The sequence below is a fragment of the Daktulosphaira vitifoliae genome, unplaced genomic scaffold (assembly GCF_025091365.1).
Source record: "Daktulosphaira vitifoliae isolate Bord-2020 unplaced genomic scaffold, ASM2509136v1 Scaffold_1, whole genome shotgun sequence".
NCBI classification, from domain to species: Eukaryota; Metazoa; Arthropoda; class Insecta; order Hemiptera; family Phylloxeridae; genus Daktulosphaira; species Daktulosphaira vitifoliae.
In genome coordinates, this window is record NW_026099572.1 from 14,784,440 (window position 1) to 14,802,110 (window position 17,671).

General features: G+C 26.0%; 1 protein-coding gene across 2 annotated transcripts in view; it reads left to right on the forward strand.

Moving 5' to 3' along the window:
• Positions 1 to 14,892, forward strand: part of LOC126896970 (PRL-1 phosphatase) — a 24,133-nt gene extending 9,241 nt beyond the window's left edge. Inside the window, exons 1-5 of one of the 2 annotated variants that reach the window (XM_050670240.1) lie at positions 11,113 to 11,279; positions 13,485 to 13,966; positions 14,191 to 14,322; positions 14,389 to 14,555; positions 14,619 to 14,892. In XM_050670240.1, the coding sequence (XP_050526197.1) occupies positions 13,841 to 13,966; positions 14,191 to 14,322; positions 14,389 to 14,555; positions 14,619 to 14,730 (537 nt within the window). In that variant the 5' untranslated portion in view covers positions 11,113 to 11,279; positions 13,485 to 13,840 and the 3' untranslated portion in view covers positions 14,731 to 14,892. Of the gene's footprint in view, positions 1 to 11,112; positions 11,280 to 13,484; positions 13,967 to 14,190; positions 14,323 to 14,388; positions 14,556 to 14,618 lie in introns of those variants that run through there. The other variant, XM_050670241.1, reaches the window with a different exon arrangement.
• Positions 14,893 to 17,671: the final 2,779 nt, after the last annotated feature.

Below are 17,671 nucleotides of genomic sequence, written 5' to 3' on the forward strand. Positions count from 1 at the left end.
AAAATGAAAAAAAAAAATTTGTCCCGACGATCTATCTTCTATACGCAAATGGCTACCATATTGAAAAATATACTATTTTTGTATGATAATTATGGGTTTTGTATTTTATTTTAATAGAAGTTGATGTTGCTTTTGCAATTATCCATCAATTTTTTAAAATTAAACACTATCTACAGATTTGCATCGAAGCGTTTCTTATGATAGTGATTTTAATCACTGTCAGATTAAATCTATACTGGACCCTACTATGCAATGTCTCCACTATGCCGCGACCCCACTGTGCTACCGTTTTTTTTATTTTATAGTACCTAAAATAAGCTTTAATTTGATATATGTTTAAAGGACGCAATTTTTCCCGGAACATTTTCAAAAATTAAGTTGAAAAAGTTATTTTTTGTAAAAAAGTTACTATTTTAAATCCCCCCAGTGAGCAGAATAAGTGTTAGATTTTCAAAAAAAATTATATCAAATGAAAGGGAAATATCTAAGGTTTCAATACAAAAAAATATTATTTTTATTTGTTCATTTTTGAAAAAGTTATGGCAGTTTTAAGTACAAAAAACATCCCGATAAAATGTAATTTTTATCGCAAACATTACATTTTTTTTTAAATTTTCGACAGCCATTTGCACATAGAAGATAAGATGTCGGGACAAATTTTTTTTTTTCATTTGATAGTATATAACATAACCTTTGATTTGATATATGTTTAAAGGACGCAGTATTTCCGGAACATTTTCAAAAGTTCAGTTGAAAAAGATCTATGTTTTTTACAATATTTTAAGTTTTGAACGCCCCCTATATAAGGGGAAATTGTCCAATTTTAATAAAAAGTATGTCAAATGAAAGATGTACTTATAATGTATTTAGAAAAAAAAAATTTGTGCTGATATATACATTTTTCAAAAAGTTATAGCATTTTTAAGTTGAAAATTTAAAATCGAAAATCGAAAATTTTAACACAAAAATAGTGTTTTTTTAACTACGGCAGCCGTTTAAATGTAGAAGAAAAAGTGTCGGGACAAATTTTTTTTTTTCATTTTATAGTACATAAAATAAGCTTTAATTTGATATATGTTTAAAGGACGCAGTATTTCCGGAACATTTTCAAAAATTAAGTTGAAAAAGTTATTTTTTGTAAAAAAGTTACTATTTTAAATCCCCCCAGTGAGCAGAAAGAGTGTTAGATTTTCAAAAAAAATTATATCAAATGAAATGGAAATATCTAAGGTTTCAATACAAAAAAATATTATTTTTATTTGTTCATTTTTGAAAAAGTTATGGCAGTTTTAAGTACAAAAAACATCCCGATAAAANAAGTTAAGGCAGTTTTAAGTACAAAAAACATCCCATTAAAAGGTGATTTTTATCGCAAACATTACATTTTTTTTTAATTTTCGACAGCCATTTGCACATAGAAGATAAGATGTCGGGGACAAATTTTTTTTTTTCATTTGANTTTTTTTTTAATTTTCGACAGCCATTTGCACATAGAAGATAAGATGTCGGGACAAATTTTTTTTTTCATTTTATAGTACATAAAATAAGCTTTAATTTGACATATGTTTAAAAGACGCAGTATTTTCGGAACACTTTTAAAAGTTAAGTTGAAAAAGTTCTATTTTGTATGCAATGTTTCAAGTTTTGAACGCTCCTATATAAGGGGAAATTGTCCAATTTTAATAAAAGTATGTAAAAAGTATGTCAAATGAAAGATGTACTTATAATGTATTTAGAAAAAAAAAAATTTGTGCTGATAATTACATTTTTCCAAAAGTTATAGCACTTTTAAGTTTAAAATTTAAAATCGAAAATTTTAACACAAAAATAGCGTTTTTTTAACTACGGCAGCCGTTTATATGTTGAAGATAAAGTGTCGGGATAAATTTTTTTTTTTTATTTTGTAGTGCATAAAATAAGCTTCAATTTGATGTATATTTAAAAGACGCAGTATTTCCGGAATATTTTCAAAAATTAAGTTGAAAAAGTTAGTTTTTCTAAAAAAGTTGATATTTTAAATCCCCCCCAATGAGCAGGTAAGTGATAGATTTTCAAAAAAATTATATCAAATAAAAGCTAAATATCTAAGGTTTTAGTATATAAAAAAATTATGTTGATTTGTTGATTTTTGAAAATGTTATGGAAGTTTTAAGAAAAAAAAGTGAAAAAAATGACAAAATTTATAGATTTTTAAATTTGTAATTTTTTTGAATATTTCCCCCATTTTCGGAGAAAGAGGGAATTTTTTTCAATTTTTAAGGGTAATGTCTCCAACTAGATACGATTTGTGATCTTTTGACGTATTTTTGAAAAAAATCGGTCTAGTGAGAGCTGAGAAAAAGTGGCAACAGACATTAAAAAAAAAAACACACACATCATAGTAAAATTAATCCCTTCTCAGCTTCGCATCGAAGCTAAAAGTCATCAAAATATTGAAAAAAATTCAAATATTAATAATAAGTTTAAAAAAATATCTAGTACGTTCATTAAAATGTGAATGAAAAGATTCACAATTATTTGTAGAATGCACTGCTATATAATAACAATAAAAGAATAGTAAAAAGTTCGATTAAATGAAAAGTAGATACTTATTATGGAGTTATTTTGGCAAATATTTTAACGTGTGGTTCTCAATATTCTATTTATAGACAGGTATAAACTTTAAATTAAGCTGAAACGAAAAACCGACCATAATCAGATTTGACTAAAAGGATTCGGTCAATTTTGACGCAAACGATGAACACCCTAAAATATTTTTCTTATCTAAGAAAAATTTGTTAGTACACAGTGTACTAGATTAACTGATGCCTCACACAAAAAGCATGTTTAAATAATATTTTGAGCCATGCTAATTTTTTTTTTTTTTAATTAGCCACATTTTGGCTTTGTTAAGATACTAAGAGGGTTTAAATGTATTATTTTGTAGTGCATTTTTTTTCACATGTATCAATTAGTTTTAGACAAATATCTATACCTATTGAGTTTAAAATGTTTTGAATAATATTTAATTAAATAAGTGGAAGTTTAAGATAAGGACCCCAAGTTGTTGAGATTACGGCAAGGAAAAAGAAGAAGAAGATATTTATTTAAATAAAATCAAAATTAAAAAAAAAAGAAAATTTTAATCAAACTAATTATTTGCTAGCGAAATGATTATAATTTTTTTTTAACGTGCCTCAATGTGTATATTGACTTGAAAGCTCATTTCATTCTAGTAACACTAATGACTACGAGTTCATATGTCATAGTATATTATTAAATTCAATAAAATGTGTGTAACAGTTTCATATTATTCTTCAAATATCTTAATGACAATTCATTGTAAAATTGTAATTACTTTTGGTTACTTATGATAAAAATAATAATTATTTTATTAAATTCAAATTTTTTTTATGTATAAACTTTCTATCTCTGGTAAAAGTGACTAAACTTTTTTGGTATGATCCCTTCAAAAAATTGCAATGCAATTGCCTCTAAAATCCTCTATTCAATTAGACACTGGTGTGCATCCAATATTAAATCAATAAATTATTAAATTATTAGATCATGATCTCATTTTGGCTTTTTTGAAAAACATGTTTTTACTTATGCAGAAATCGTAGAGCTCAGAGATATATAAGGTGACTCGTAGTGGAGGTTCTTAACTCTTAATTTAATTATAAGAAGCTGAGATCAGGTGGGTTGTACCTCATGATTCAAAGTAATAACATAGAATTTTAGGTACGTAAACATATACATTGCCTTTTTAGACTAAATTTAAAACATATTTTTTAGCTCTTTTCTTACATAAAATGTTGATCGATTTATAAAAATTTTAAATACACATTGTACCACTATATGTATTAAAGTAACTTTAATTCAATGAGTACTTATCCTAAGATTATTATCGACTCATCAACACTTTGTAAGAAAAAGGCTAAAAAATGGCTATTTTGAAATTTTTAAACAGAATTTATTGATTTTGTATTAGTGTTAAATAAACAAAAAATATGCTTCAAAAATTATCTTAAGAGGCAATAATTGTTTAAAAAAACATTCAGAAACATAAAGAATTATGGCAGTTTTAAGTAAAAAAATTGAAAAAATTTCGAAAATTAGCGATTTTTAAATTTGTAATTTATTTGGAGGTTTCAANTGAAACACCCGTATATTCTGCGACACGCAAATGACACACCTGGTAAGAGCATTGGTGGATAAATTATTTAAAAGTTTTTCATTTTTTAAAACCCTTTATTCACTTATAATGTGATGCCGATAATTTATTTTTTATGTTATTTTGATTTTAGCATTTATAATAAGTTCAACCTCAATGCTAATCTTTTGCATATTCATATAGAAAGTAATAAACTTCATTATATCAAATTGTCAAATATCACAAATTTTGATATATATCCTTCTCGCACTTGTAATGCGAATTGTTTAAATCAATATTGTTTCAAACAAAAATGTTGTATTTTATATTCTCAAAATCATATTTTGTATAGAAATTTCAAATGATACCTTATTAAATATATATAATATTTTTAATTTAAATGATTTTATTCAAACAAAGCCTTTAAACTTTTAACATTTCCTTAGCCTAAATTGAAATTGAATATTTTATTAGCTTCGATGCGAAGCTCAGAAGGTATTGGTTTTACTAAGATGTGTTTTTTTTTTTTTGTGTGTGTGTGTCTGTTACCACTTTTTCTCAGCTCTCACCGAACCGATTTCTTTCAACGATACGTCAAAAAATCACAATACGTATCTAATCGAAGACATTACCCTCAAAAATTGAAAAAATTTCCCTCGTTCTTATGATAGTGATTTTAATCACTGTCAAATATCATCTATACTTGTCCCATCTATGCCTTATCTACACTGTGCCTCGACCCCACTGTGCTACCGTTTTAGCTTCGATGCGAAGCTGAAAAGGTATTAATTTTACTATGATATGTTTTTTTTTTTTGTGTCTGTATACGCTCAATCTCAGCTCTCACTGAACCGATTTTGATGAAAAATATGTCAAAAGATCACAAATAGTATCTAGCCAAAGACATTACCCTCAAAAATTGAAAAAATTTCCTTCGTTCCCCGTAAATGGGGGAAACCTCCAAATAAATTACAAATTTAAAAATCGCTAATTTTCGAAATTTTTTCAATTTTTTTACTTAAAACTGCCATAATTCTTTTAAAAATATCCAAATCAATATAATTATTTTTTATAGATGCATGATGTCTTTATTTATCATTTGGTATACACTTTTTATAAAATGACACCTTTTTTACAAAAAATTAACTTTTTCAACTTCATTTTTGAAAATGTTCCGGAAGGTCTGACACTTTTATATATATCTTAAATTAAAGGTAATGTAATGTTCTTTATTATGCAAAAAAAAAATTTCGGACTTTATTTTATCTTTACGGTGAAAATGGCTACCGAATGCTATTTTTGTGTGAAAATTTTCGATTTTGTATTTTACATTTTTAACTTTATTATGCTATAACTTTTTGAAAAATGTATGGATCAGTACAATTTTTTCATGAGGAGTAGTATTTATATACATCTTTCATTTGACATACTGTTTTTTTAAATCCGACCATTTCCCTATATACGAGGGGGGTTCAAATCTAAAAAATGCATGTAGAAAGTAGAACTTTTTCAACTTAAATTTTGAAAGTGTTCCGGAAAGTCTGACACTTTTATATATATCTTAAATTAAAGCTAATGTAATATACTTTATTATGGAAAAAAAAAATTTCGGACTTTATTTTGTCTTCACGGTGAAAATGGCTACCAAATGCTATTTTTGTGTGAAAATTCTCGATTTTATTTTTTACATTTTTAACTTTATAATGCTATAACTTATTGAAAAGTGTATGGATCAACATAATTTTTTTATGAGAAATAATATTTTTTAATAATCCCTTTTTCATTCGACATACTTTATCTTAATTAGGATATTAATAATGAACTAGCAGATCATGTAGCTTTTGGAATAATCCACCAATTTTTTAAAATTAAACACTATCTAAAGATTTGCATCGAAGCGTTTTTTTTTATAGTGATTTTAATCACTGTCAGATATCATGATACTTGATCCATCTATGCCACGTCACCTCTGTGCCGCGACCCCCCTGTGCTGGGTTTTTATATATTGATTCTAACGAAATAATACGATCTCATTTTTAAAAAATAAACTGTAAAAATATAATGGGGGTTTAGGTCCTTATAACTAAACAACTGATTAGACTATTTATTTTTCATGCAAATAAGAATTAGATAGTTTTCCAAAAATATTTTACTGATATGTTTATTTTTCCACCAAGTATATTTTTCGTTCTCGATTTNCTATTTATTTTTCATGCAAATAAGAATTAAATAGTTTTCCAAAAATATTTTACTGATATGTTTATTTTTCCACCAAGTATATTTTTCGTTCTCGATTTTTATTAAGCCATTTAAAACTCGAGAAGCAAATAGCCGACTCCTGTTCTACAAGTTCTTAGACTGAAACAAATAGAAAAATTTTATTTTACATCATGTAACTAATTATTGTAACATAATCAAGATTTTTTTTATAATAAATAAAAAAAAAAATTGAGGAGAATACATGTAACATTTTCATTGATTTATAAATCCATTTTTAGCTTTGATACAAAGCCCAAAAGGAATTAATTTTACTATGTATTTATTTATTTTTTTGTCAATTCCACCACGTTTTTCAGTTCTCACTGGACCGATTTTTATTAATAATAAGTCAAAAGATTGCAAACTATATCTAAATTTTCTAAAAATATAAGACATAACCCTTGAATTCCAAAAAAAATTTCCTTGTTCTTCAAAAATGGAATAAATTCCCTAAAAATTACCATTTTTTAAATGATAAATTTTGAGATTTTTAACTTATTTTTTTAAACTGTCATAAAAATTTTTTTTATTAATACCTCCATTTCATAAAGTATATATTATTTTTTATAAATCTAAAATATATTTAAAATAGCAACATTTGCACAAAAAGTAAACTTTTAAAAATGTTTCGGAAATACGGAGTCTTTTATATATATGTTTAATTAAAGCTCATGTTATTTACTATAAGTTTTTTATATTTGATTTAAAATTACATTATTATTTATAAATATAATTTTAAGTCTGATTTAGACTACGTTAGACAATGTTATTGTCTTTAACTACATCTACACTGTACATTTTATTCTTATGATAAAGTAAGATGATAAGCACGTGTAGTTAATTCATCAAGTCATTTATGGGATATCAAAGAGATAGTTACTAATTTATTAAAACAAACTTAATGACAACTAATTAGAAAAAATCATAAAATTTCAATATGTTTGTCATAGAGGTAACGAAATATAAACTACTTATTAAATTTTCCGTAAAAATTACAATACTAAATTATTGAATTACAATTTCTTCTTAAAATTAAACACTATCTACAGATTTGCATCGAAGCGTTTTTTATGATAGTGATTCTAATCACTGTCAGATATCATCTATACTTGTCCTAGCTCAACCGTGTACCCCACTGTGCTACCATTTTTTTGATATATTGAGTTTTTAAACTTATATTGTCTAAGAGTATTAAATAAAATATATCTAAATTCAGAACATAATGATGAGGTCAAGACAATACGAAATTATCGTATTGACACACAATATACACTATATAAATAGAATTTAGAACATACTCAATTATAAATAACATTTTTGTACTACTAATTAAGATCGTTTAAAATCAAACTTTACACAGAATAATAACAAAGACTTCAAGAATGCTATTTTATTTAATACTACGTAACATCAGTAACAGATCATGAATGGAAAATATATTCATTAAATATGCGAATCATTATTATATAATATACATAAGTAATACTCATATACATTGTATGTGTAACATAACATAAAATTTAATAAAAATTTGTAAATTATACACGATTTTAACTATAATTTTGTGTACAATTTTAAGTGTTATTAAAACAGCTATCTTCAAGTTTATTTTCTAATTAATGATAAATCTAACAACGTGACGAACGCATAATGTTTTACGTTAAATAAATCATTATGTATTGAGTGACATAGTTATATAAGTAGTAAAGAAAACTTGATATGAATAATAGTTATAGTTCGTTTTACCCTTTAAATGGCTGAAATATAATACGAGTTAATTATGATACATAAGAACTCCATATTCTAATACACATTTTTTATATTTTTAACAATACTGAAACGATTAGCAAATTATTACAATTTTATAAATAACTTTAATATATAAAAGTAAAAAATTAATGCATGAAAATGCGGTTAATAAACTACAAACGAAGTTTAACTTCATAGCTATGGTTGTGACTTACAATGTTAGACTATGTGAAATTATTTATTCGTTCAATTTCCAAAAGAATAAAAGTCCTTAACACCCAAATTTTGAAGAAAAAAAAAATACTATCCATAATTTTTTTTATCACATAACTTACAATACGTGTCACATTAAATTAAAATTTTTAAAATATCAGTTGTATCTTTTTAATGTACAGAGTGTTCAGTAAGGAAACAGGTCAACTGTTACAAACAACAAAAACAATAGAAACCTGTTTCCTTACTTAATGAAATTCTATATACCCCTAAAAGATAATCAAACTATTTCTGATTTTCTTCATTATAATAAAAATTATACCAAGAGAATTAGTGAAATGTTTATAAAAATTAATAAAATGAAATAATCATTTCATTGTATGAAGTTATACAGGGTGTTCAGTAAGTCAGGAAACGGGTTTCTATTGTTCTCATTGTTTGTAACAATGATAACAATAGAAACCCGTTTCCTGACTTACTGAACACTCTGTATATACACCCAGAGAAAAACCTCGATCTATATAATAAATTCATTGTTCAATTTGATAAATATATCATTACTATTGAATCTATGACATATTTATCAATATGATCATTTTTTTTCTTGTCTTGAACAATAATTATTTATAAGAATAATTATTTTGTTCGTATTAATAAAACATTATCATAAACCCTTGATAATATTTCTCTATCAAAATTGATTGAGGTTTTTCTTTGGGTGTAGAATGTTCAGTAAGTAAGGAAACGGGTTTCTATTGTTCTCATTGTTTATAACAATTGACCTGTTTCCTTACATACTGAACCCTGTATGCACGTGATATGACAATTAAGTCAGAAAAAATTTTATTTTGCGTCATTATTAATTATCTTATGTACTCTAAATTATGACTAATCTTTACTAATGTTTGAATGGTAAAAAATACTTCACAAAAAAAAATAATAATAATAACTACGATTTATACATACACGTACTGAAATCTCAAAAATAAAAATAAAGACGTAGCATAGGCCAGTCAACAAAGGAAAAATGGCAGAAAAAATTCCCAACCAAATTTTTTTTTTTTTAAAAAGTTGAATTAAGATTTGTATAATGACATACTAAAAGTCCTCATCGATTGGAATTGAGCTTTTTTTAAGCCTTGCGAAAGTTAAAAAATATGAGCTTTTTTAATTTTCTCAAAAAATATTTAACTTACAAAAAAAAGTTTCGTACAAAAGTTGTTTAATAAGACAATTTTAAACAAAAAAAATATCTTCTATTTTTTTATTTAAACAAATATTTTTCGAGTTTACTCATATATTACATTTAATATGTGTACTAAAATGTATTTTCCATTTTTTCCATTTTACGGTTACTTTTTATCATGTTATACTTACATTAGACACAATGTTATAAATGCATATGTGTGAGTTTATTTATTTATAATATTATTAAAGTGTAATTCATATTAAGATACAACCGATAGAGTTAGTAATTGATTTGACGCTATATTGTTTAAACCCAACCACACGCTAATTTGTACAATCCCAATAACAATTATACTATGTCAATTGCCACCGGAATTTTTGGTTATGATAAAGATAATTGTAATAAAGCGTATTGGCCTTTGGTCAGGTGCTGGATCTGATAAAAATTGTGACTGCCGGAAAACTTAAATGTTCTATTATACGGGAACATTGCAAAGATCAATGGCGTAATATCTTAGAACAGGAGTCGGCTATTTGCTTCTAGAGATTTAAATGGCTTAATAAAAATCAAGAACGAAAAATATACTTGGTGGAAAAATAAACATATCAGTAAAATATTTTTGGAAAACTATCTAATTCTTATTTGCTGGTCACTTTTTGCCAACACTCCTGTTGTACAATTTTTATTCACTCCGTTTATGTAACAAAAATTCATCAGTGTCTGTCAATTAGGTTCGATAAAGACAATGAAAATTCATTAACATTAAAATTTATGTAACTTATTATAAAATTCTTCAGAAATAAACTTAACATTAAATGTTGATATATTTCATTTTATACAATCTCAAATATAACGGGAAGGTTAAAAAGAGAATGAAGGAAGCACTCCCTTCTTGGACAATTGGCTTCAATTAAATTTTGGTCACATGACCTATATACTTGTATATTGAATGTCTATTCGTTATAAATTTTTTTTCTGTCAGATTGATCGTAATTATAATAGAAAAGATATCTCTACAAAATGCAAAGTACCTATTTTAGAGGTCAAACTAAAATAGAAAAGAGATATCGCGTGTCTAGTTCATAATATTCAAAACTTGCCTTCTAAAAAAGGCCTTATCTTAGGAAGCTCAATTTTTATTCGTTAAGTAATCACCTCATTCTCGATTCTATTTTGCGAAAGTAGCCATCAAATTGACGGATTCTGTTATTTGTGATAATTTGAAAAATTACACAATTTTATAAAAATTATTGCTTCCTGAACGTTTAAAAACAAAAGTTCACCCGAATGAACTTGATTCTAAAACCACCTACACACATTCAGACCGACTTAATGTTGTTGGACTTCATTTATGTGAATCACGCCATCAAATAGTTTACGTAAATAATATAATAATAGAAAAATACAATACGAAGCTATGCACAAACGATGATGGTGATGCGTAAGTAAAGGGGTGACGTCAGCGGTCATTGGAGTAGAGCGCCGAGCGCGGTTTGACGGCAGCCACGGTGACCGTAAAATCGTTAGTGGTGGGGAATCGTCCCCATCACCCCTTCCCGTCTTCTCCGTCAGTACAGGCCAGACGCTCGCGCATTTCTGATCCGGTGGCAGTGATGTTATTTGAAACCCGGGGCTGGTAGTAACGGGAAATTCAGCCGTGCTGTTATGTGTAAAGATTTTGGCAATTTTTTCGTTGATTTAACGTCTACTTCCATGGTCATTCATCGAGCACTGCAGGTAAACACACACGGGTTTACCCGAACACTGTTTATTTTATTGCGATGCATTAAATCGCCTCGAGATTATTGCGTACTGTGAAAAGGCAATTTATAGGGAAGGTGGCCTTATATGTCGGCCAACGACGATTGCGGCTACAATGCTAGTTCGTGTTTAATTTTCGTTTTTTACGCTTGTCACGGACGATCGTGTTGGTCAATTAAAATATTTGCGTTTAATTCGTTAATATTATGTTGAAATGTCACTGTGTGTATGTTATATTAAGCTTGAGTGAGTGGCTCGTGCATGATAGACCATAAATAGGAACGGATTCGAGAAAAGTCTGAAGGTGGCTCCCTTACTTCGTCTTCAGTTCACTCGAGTTGTCAGCCGAAAAAGCTTTCGATTTTCGTTAATTGTATGTATTGTTGCCTATGACCACTGATTACACTGGCAAGTATTCCTGTATTAACTTTCTCGTCCCATTTTAAATGTTTGCTATCATATTCTGCACCTCAATTGCTCTTTATAATTTTCGCTAAGAAATTTAATCGAAAAATATATTATAAAGTTTCTTTAATATATTATACATTTTAATTTTCTTTAGTAACTCCCAAAAATAAAATAAAAAGTTTACTTAATTGTATTAATGTGTTTTTATAACAAATAATTAAGGAAATTATTGTTAATACTTTCTTAAATGAAAATGTCATGATCATTAACAGTGTAATACACAAAAATGTCCTATCAGTCTCAGTTGAAATGTTATAAGATTATATTAATAGATTGTGCTAAATGCATACTATTCTTAACTAAATTAAAAAATAATTAACATGTTGGGTCCCAAATTTTTTGTGATATTCAATTTTGCATGAAAAACCTAAAACTCAATATTAAATAGTAAATTATTTACTATCAAACTGTGTAAACTATCATGAAATAACTATTTATTCAGTTGCTGTTAGAGTCTGAATATGCCTTATCATTGTGATAGTACTTTTGTAATAATATTTAATGAATAACTTGTTTCTTATTGATTGACTAACTTGATATCCATGATTTATTGAGAAAATCTAATTCAATATCTGTTTATGTATAAGACTTGATTAAAGTAAAAAAAAAAAAAAAAGGTATATCCAAGGTCAGACCAACTGTTTTACAGGTTACACATATATTGAACTTAATTTTTTATTAGTTTATGCCAATTTTTATGAATTTTGAATGTTTAATAAACACAAGAATTACGAGGAATTAAAATTACGGTCTGATATGTGCAGTACAATATTAACCTTAACAATGTAATTAATTAAAAAGTTGGCATTCGATTATTTTGTGCCATCTGCCAAAGCATATTACATCAATTATTTATACAAGCATTGTGTTTAATTTTTATAAAAGCTTAATATAAATAGATTTTTTTTTAATTGTTTAAAAAAAAAATAGTGAATGCAGCTTTGATCTTATTCAAATTAATTAAAATACTTACAGAGTTATTAAGTAATAATTAAATTTCTCATAAGAACCAATATTATTCAGAATTACTATTTCTATCATAGTGATTTTTTGATATATAAATCAATAATATTAATATATGTTTTATTTAACTACATCTATAGTATAAATTCATCTTCTTCCAGTCAAAATTTTCACTAGTAGAATAATAAAAAATAATTGGTTTATTAGTATATGGGATCATAAATTTATTTGTAAAATTATATAGGTAACCATTATTATTCATTACTATATGTGTTATATGGCTTAAAAATATGTACTTTTTAATCAAGACAAGATAAGCTCAATTTTTTTGGGAAGGAATTTTTTATGAGTTTATATTTCAATATTTTTATGTTAATTGAATAATAGTTCAATAAGTTTTTAGTTTTCAATAGGGTTAGAATAATTTTTGAACTTATATATTGGTTAAGTGTTAATTTATTGTCTTTTTATCTACATTTGTTTTAACACTAATACACAATTATATTGAAAATCTTCAATTGAATATTGCCGTATTCTAATTTAAAATATTCTAGTATTATTATGTACAGTGTTGGTAAATTATCAATAATTAGATTAAATATATATTTGAATCAATTTTAACTGTTTATCAAAATCATTAGTGGCTAATGAGTCATAAAACAAATATTATAATCTAAAATAAACTTTTTGGTCTTTTTAAACTGTTTTTTTCTTTTATCATTATTATATGGTAAATGTTTTTGTTTGCAGGTTGTTAAATCTGTAGCAGCCTTTGATTTCATGGATTTGTCGTTGGATAGCAGTGAATATTGCCAGGCACAACACACTACATTGAATGTGACCTCATATTAAATAATCATTTTTGAATGTTAAGCTTGTTTATTGAGCACATATTGATTCTACTCCATCCTTGTTGTTAAATTATATTTATTTTATACATTAGTTTTGCATAACTTGTTGATTAAAAGAACTAAACTCCATTTTATTGTTTAATGGATTAACGGACTTTTTGTGCCTTGCCTCAAATTTTGAATTGAACTATACAAGTAATAGTCCAAATAAGATTACCTACATTTTAACTGTAGCAACTAATTTGTTAGCTTGACATGAGTAACGAAGCTATCATGCGCCAAAAAGATATCAGACCTCCTCCATGTGAGATTGAGTATAAAGGCATGAGATTTTTAATCACAGACAGGCCTAATGATCAGATCATCCATAATTATTTAGCTGTGAGTACTAATTATTTAAATAATTAATTACAAATAAAAAAAATATAAGAATTTAACATCTTCTCTCAAAAGCTATTGGTTATGCTAGAGAGGTTAGAAAACTACCCTACATTTTTACACTGCGTATTGGAATTAAACTCTGGTTCCTAAGCACTGTGGTACATGATTCTAACTAAACTATTTAGATCACCCTATTTATTAATTGATTTTTAAAAAAAATTTAGGAATTAAAGAGACATAATGTCAAACATGTCGTACGTGTTTGTGAGCCAACATATAAAATTGATGAATTAAAAGCTGAAGGTATTATGGTTTCTGACTTAGCATATGATGATGGGACATCCCCAGCTAATGAAGTAATTAATATTTTATACATAAAATATAATATTAAGAAAAATGTATGAAAATAGTTAAAATTTTAGCTGATTGATGAATGGTTTGAACTATTACGTAACCAGTTTCGTGCAGATGAACATTCATGTGTTGCAGTACATTGTGTAGCTGGACTAGGTCGTGCACCAGTACTAGTAGCATTAGCACTTATTGAACTGGGATTAAAATATGAAGATGCAGTTCAATTGATTAGAGAGTAAATCAATTAATTCTTAACAAATTATTAATTACAAAATTGCAAAATATAAATATTTTCTAGGAAAAGAAGAGGAGCAATCAATGCTAAACAATTGGCCTTTTTAGAAAAATATCGTCCAAAATCTAGACTGAAGATGAAAAATGGACATAAGACAAACTGCTGTGTCCAATGAACACTCATTGTATAGTGTTCTACCTACATAAGTTAATAACCATTTTAAGCATAGCACCAACATAATCACTAAACCAAAATTTACACATATTGTAACATTCGTTTAAAATATTAACGATCAATAATATATGCTGTTTTGGAATATAAAATCTGATAACTTTTTCTTAGTGTAGAATTATAATTAGTGTGTTAAAAAAATTAAATTAATCAATATAAGCAAAACAAGTATGTATAATGATTATCATTTATATTTACTTTCATTTGATGAATAGTCTGCTTTAAGTGTATTTTAAAATTATAGTAATACACCAATAAAAAATAATATCCTGTTAATTTGTGATAAACTGAAAAATACTGTTAACCACAGCAATGCATTTTTCTTATAATCCAAAAGTTATCTAAGCAAAATTTTGTCAAATCAATAGACTTGTGAGCTAATTTTATACTTTGTTATAATTTTTATTTTAATTCACTTGGTACAAAAAATATTATAAATTGTAAACTTATGAAAATCTAAAAAATTTTAAAAAAATTGATCTTAATTATTAGTTGATACTGATGAAATAATTTTTTAACAAAATGGTCTACAATTAATTAACATTTTAGTTAATTTCATCATTGTGTTCTGATTGTACAATGCAAAATTTGTAACAATTATTGTTATGGTTATAGTATTATTTTTCCTGTCTAATACTAACTGTGCAATAATTTTTGTTTTCATGTTTAGGTAAATTTGCGACTGTAGTTGTTTAAGAAAAAAATATAATAGATTCTTTAATTGTGTGTATCAATTGGATGTAGGTTTTTTTTTTTTTTTAATTAAACATTTTCAATTTTATCTTTGTTTGTCTTAGTAATTCAATTAAATAAATTATATGAATAAAATTTAAATCAACATTGGGTAGTAAAAATTCACAAAAGTTTAATTTAAATAATTATATTATTAATGTAATATATAAGATCAATTGGTTCAAAAGATTGCATTTTTATTTATTATGATTTCATGAACTTGAACTTATAAGAACATATTGTGTTGTAAATTTCGCTAAATTTTATTCACATATTGACTAATTGGCCATGTTTCGTGAGTGAAATAATATATAAACTGAAAGTAAATTTGTATATTTGCCAAAATGACGATTAATGTGTAAAAATAGTATTTAACTGCGAATCTAGGTGACATCACCAAAAAAAATTAGTTCATTTGGAACTTAATATTTTAGTAAACATTTCTAAAGTAATAATTTTAGGTCTATACAAAGCATTTATTTATATTTATAAAACTGGACGTTCTTAAGCACAATTGGGTGTCATGTATTTGTAACACATGCCTAATATGTTAATAAAATACAAATTGCTAGTAGAGTATAGTTAATTTTTAACTAGTATAGCTATTAAAGACAATTAAGTAGAATATTTTCTATTGTACTGCTTATTAATGTTTATTGTTTAAATCAAAATTACACAACTTTTATTTACCAAACAAAGACTTATTTATTTGCTGTATTTTAATATTATCCAACATATCCTATGGTAAATATTTTTTTTGTCGTAAATAGAACGAGTAACAATACCTCTCAAATATTGGCCAATTAAAAATCTATACGTTATTTGTAGCTCCAGGCTGTATGTTAACAGTTGGATATTTTTAATTTAATTATAAGATAAAATTTATCTAAATTAACTGTAGAAGCACTGAAACATTTACGTTATTCCCAGCCTAATTTTCGTGAAAATTGGAATCAGTAGAACTAGTAAATTCGTAAGTTGAGCCATACTTATCATAAATATGATTTGTGATCTTTTGACGTATCATTGAAAGAAAACGGTTCATTGAAATAGGCATTTAAATTTTTAAATAAAAGTATAAGTTTTTAAGATAAGTAAATAATTTTTCTTCTGCTTAATAATGATTGTATAATAATGTACATAAATATCAGCTAAACTGCATAAAAAATTATTTTTTTTTTTAATTTTAAGTTTACTTGAGACTTACTAGAAATATACTGTATAATGGCGCTAATTATAATATCCATGCTATCAATTTTCGACTAAAAATTTTGAAACTAGTAAATTTGTATCCCACAGAAAATTAAACTATTTTGATATACTAATCATAATATTTAACCAATAATTGAATAACAGAGTCCGTTTTGGGTTTTTTGGTCAAAACACTGAGTGACCAGTAAAATTTTTTTAAAAATAAAATATATAAAAAAATATTCAAAATATTGAATATAAAAATTTTACAAAATGCCTATTTTAATGTATATAATAAATTTAAAATGATTCTCATTTCGATGATCGATTTTTTTTTATCCACCCTACTCTCCATATTTATCCTCAAATTTTAATTTGATTAATTAATTCCCCCGTAAAATACGGAAGAGGAGAGTTTCTATTCCATCTTGCAGTTAATAGGTTTTCCAGGGCATCGCAAAGCCTAGCGTCGGCACTGATGGGTTGGGTATAAAATACAAAACACCTATGTTTTAAAAAAATATAATAAACCAAACCTAACGTATAACTATTATTTAAAAAAAAAATCAACTAAAAATATTAATTGGATCAAAAGTTATTTAAGTTGTCAGTGAGTGGTGGGCCACCCTGTATTTAATGAAGACCGGTTGGATATTATCTGTTTTTTTATTAAAAATAATAAAATATCTATCAATATTTAAAAAAAACAGAACTGAAGTACGGCGTTCTTCACTTTACAAATCAAACGATCTGTACTCATCTCCGAATGAAAACAATGGTAAACTTATTCAACATAGTTCGTACTTGTCCTGAACTAGGGAAATCTGACCGGATATTTCTGACATAATTTAAATTGTAAACACGAACGATTAATGAGTTATGTCAACAGACTAAAAATATTTGTTGAGCGTTTCTTATATAGGAAAAAAAACATTGTTACCTAGCAACACAATCTTATTAAA